The sequence below is a fragment of the Austrofundulus limnaeus genome, unplaced genomic scaffold, assembly GCF_001266775.1.
Source record: "Austrofundulus limnaeus strain Quisiro unplaced genomic scaffold, Austrofundulus_limnaeus-1.0 Scaffold1056, whole genome shotgun sequence".
In the NCBI taxonomy this organism is placed as follows: Eukaryota; Metazoa; Chordata; class Actinopteri; order Cyprinodontiformes; family Rivulidae; genus Austrofundulus; species Austrofundulus limnaeus.
Window position 1 is genome coordinate 101,337 of NW_013953458.1, and position 3,187 is coordinate 104,523.

A 3,187-nucleotide genomic window follows, 5' to 3' on the forward strand; every position below is an offset into this window, starting at 1 on the left:
AAAAATGACTCAGCTGTAACTGAAAATATGGATGGAGGACCTCAGTTTAGCTTGTTTGTCGCGCTAGCGCCGAGCTAATACATATAAGGCAATATAACGTCAGGGCTAGCACAAAGGCTAACAGGCTAATCTGAGGTTGTTCTTCCATGAAGCAGCTCTGTTGTCCTCCATCCATATTTTCAGTTCCAGGCTGAGTCATTTCTACCTTCTCCTCTCTGTCAACGCTCTCTGGTTTCATTTAAAAGAGTCGATCATCAGATATTGTCCAAGATTAACCTTCAGGGTGGATATAGCTCGCTAGCAGCCTCGCACCGAGGACCTATCCACGTCATCATTTACCCAGAATGCTTTGTGGGGAAATAAAATGGCTCTGTCCGTGTTAAAATATATATTTTAAAATGTACAAAACTAAACATCCTACAGTATTTTTATAGTCTTTATTTTACAGTTAAAATAAATGTTTATGAAATAAAGTCTAATGTTACAACTAATCATGGATCCCTTTAAATACCTGAAAGAGAAAATTACGTTCTTTTACCTTGTTACATGTTTGTACCAGATAGAAAATACACCAATATATGAATGTTTGAGTGTGAGAAGACTCCATACATCCACACAGCACACTGTATATACACTGATATACACACCGATATACATACTGATATATTAGCTCAGTGCTCGTCTCTGCTAGTCATGTTTGATACTGCCAATTTTCTTTCCGACACTGATACTGAGTAAAATTTGCCTGGTATCAGCGATACTAATCCGATACTGATACTTTGTGATAACACACATAATGTGTCTGGTAAATCTTAAAAAGTGGCGTTTTTCAAACAACCACTTTATAAATAAAACATGACCTAGTATTATATTTATTAATCGAAAAGTCTTTCTAACTCTAACACTGTATTTGTTTAGCACAATTTAAAATTATTATTCTAAAGAGGTATAATAATTTTTGAATAGTGAACAAAAGTGAGAAAAAAACATTCTAAAAGTTGTTACTTTGTATATTTTGTAACTTTGTTTGTGTGTTTGCAAGAAGATCTTTGGCCAGAACTGATGCTGTTTGGGGGGGTCATGGAATGAAAACGTTTTGTAACCCCTCATCTAGAATGTAATTATAGTCAGACGACACAGATTTTATGTTAAAATGACCTGCCATACATCTAGACTGAATGACTGACTGAACACATGCCACTGTGCTGATGCATTACCCAAGCGGAAGAAAAAGTAGTTCCCTCCAACCACATATGATTTAAACAAGATTTGAATAGTTCAGTTATTTTCCACTATAATCCTGTTAATGTTAATGTAATGTTAATGTTAACATTATGCAAAATAACTGAAGTATCAAACTATCGATATTTTGATTTTAGTATCGATTCTAGAGCATAAAGTTCTGGTATCGGTAGTATTGATATTTCAGTATCGATCTGCACATCACTAGTGTCTGCATTCAGCCCGGATTCAGGAAACAAGAATACTTTTATAACCTTCTTCAGGCCCTGACTCCACCTATTGTCATTGTGTCATCAAAAAGGGCCACACTACAGCTAGAGTCACATCCTCATACAAGTTTCCTGTTCTAATGTTAAAACAACGGCTCAATTAACCATCTTTGACAGCCACTCAGACCAGTCTGTACGTAAAATCACCAGTTGAATCACAGAAATGATCACACAATGGTTTATAAAACTATATTTATGTTTCACCTAAGATAAACCTATAAAATGTGGAGTGTGTTTACAAAAGTCAGTAGTAAACAACCCCGATAAATTTCTTCATACCCAGTAATTGATAAAAACACATTTGAAAATAGACGCATGTAGTTATTAATATAGAATCAAGCTAATTATAAATCACATCTATCCGTCATTACAGTTCTATCATAAAACAAACTATGTGTAGTGTAATTATAATCAGTTTATTACATAAACCCTAATAATTCCTTCACATTGATGTCATGATACTGATGTTTAGAGAATTAATGTATGACGTTTGAAAAATATGATTTTATTTGCCACCTACTCTACAAACATTTAATAATAATAATAAATATTAATAGTTAGATTTAATTTACATTCAGAACCAGACTATAAAACACGAGATTTCAACATGAATCAATAAAAGTCTCATCTGACACAAACAGAAAACAAAACAAAGACAAACACAAACTGTAACCTTTACATCTTCTTCAGTCATGGAGAACAAGCTGAAACCATGACAGTCTTATGATGCTCTACTTTTACGCAACAGTGTTTTCTGACATCACAACACCAGAGTTTTGTCATGTTTTTTAAGCAGTCCGAATATTTCGATGTTTCAGTTTCACTCGGGGAGATCTGCAGACCTGTGTCTTCAAGCCCATCTCCCTAAAACAAAGCTGTCCTCTGATTCACATCTACTGAAAGTCTGTGAGGACTCTGACTGTAACAATGTTACATTTTAAATAAACAGGTAAACAAAAGAAAAATACATTTAATTCAATAAACTTTGCTTAGCATCAAAAATCACAGCTATTTGTTTATAGGCTGAGTTCCCTGAAAGAAGCATCAGTCAGATTTCAGGATTTTCTGCTGAGGCTCCTCCCACATTCAGCTGTGCTTGTCTGATTCACTGCCACTCTGTCGTTGTGGCGAGGGGCTGGTCCTTGCTGAAGCCACGACTTCTTGCTGCTGTTTGGAAGAGCTGGACAAGTCAATGGCCACCTCCTCCTCTACGTCCTCCTCTTCCAGAAGCTCCGCCTCCTCCTCCTCCTGAGCCTCGCAGACTTGCTGCTCCGCAGCATTGCAGAAAGAGTCAGAGCGCGTTGAGTCTGTTGCAGTGGGAGTGGAACACTTCTTGGATATTTCCAGAGACTTCTTGTGCATACCTGTGTGGGTGGAGTCAGAGCAGGTTCAATTCAATTCAGTTCAGTTTATGTATTTATATACATAGTGCCAAGTCACAACAAATGTCATCTCAGGACACTGCACACAAAAAATATAGATCTGAAGAAGACTGTTCAGACTGTGTCTTTAAATGTGGGTGGAGTCAGATCAGGTTCAGACTGAGTGTCTTTAAATGTGGGTGGAGTCAGAGCAGGTTCAGACTGTGTCTTTAAATGTGGGTGGAGTCAGAGCAGGTTCAGACTGTGTCTTTAAATGTGGGTGGAGTCAGAGCAGGTTCAGACTGTGTCTTTAAA

At 37.0% G+C, this 3,187-nt stretch overlaps 1 protein-coding gene across 1 annotated transcript in view; it reads right to left on the reverse strand.

The window, feature by feature from the left end:
• Positions 1-1,995: 1,995 nt before the first annotated feature.
• Positions 1,996-3,187, reverse strand: part of LOC106533942 (visual system homeobox 1) — a gene marked incomplete at its 5' end in the record, with an annotated part of 3,575 nt that continues 2,383 nt past the window's right edge. Inside the window, 1 exon segment of the mRNA XM_014030411.1 lies at positions 1,996-2,875. Coding sequence (XP_013885865.1) covers positions 2,598-2,875 — 278 coding nt within the window.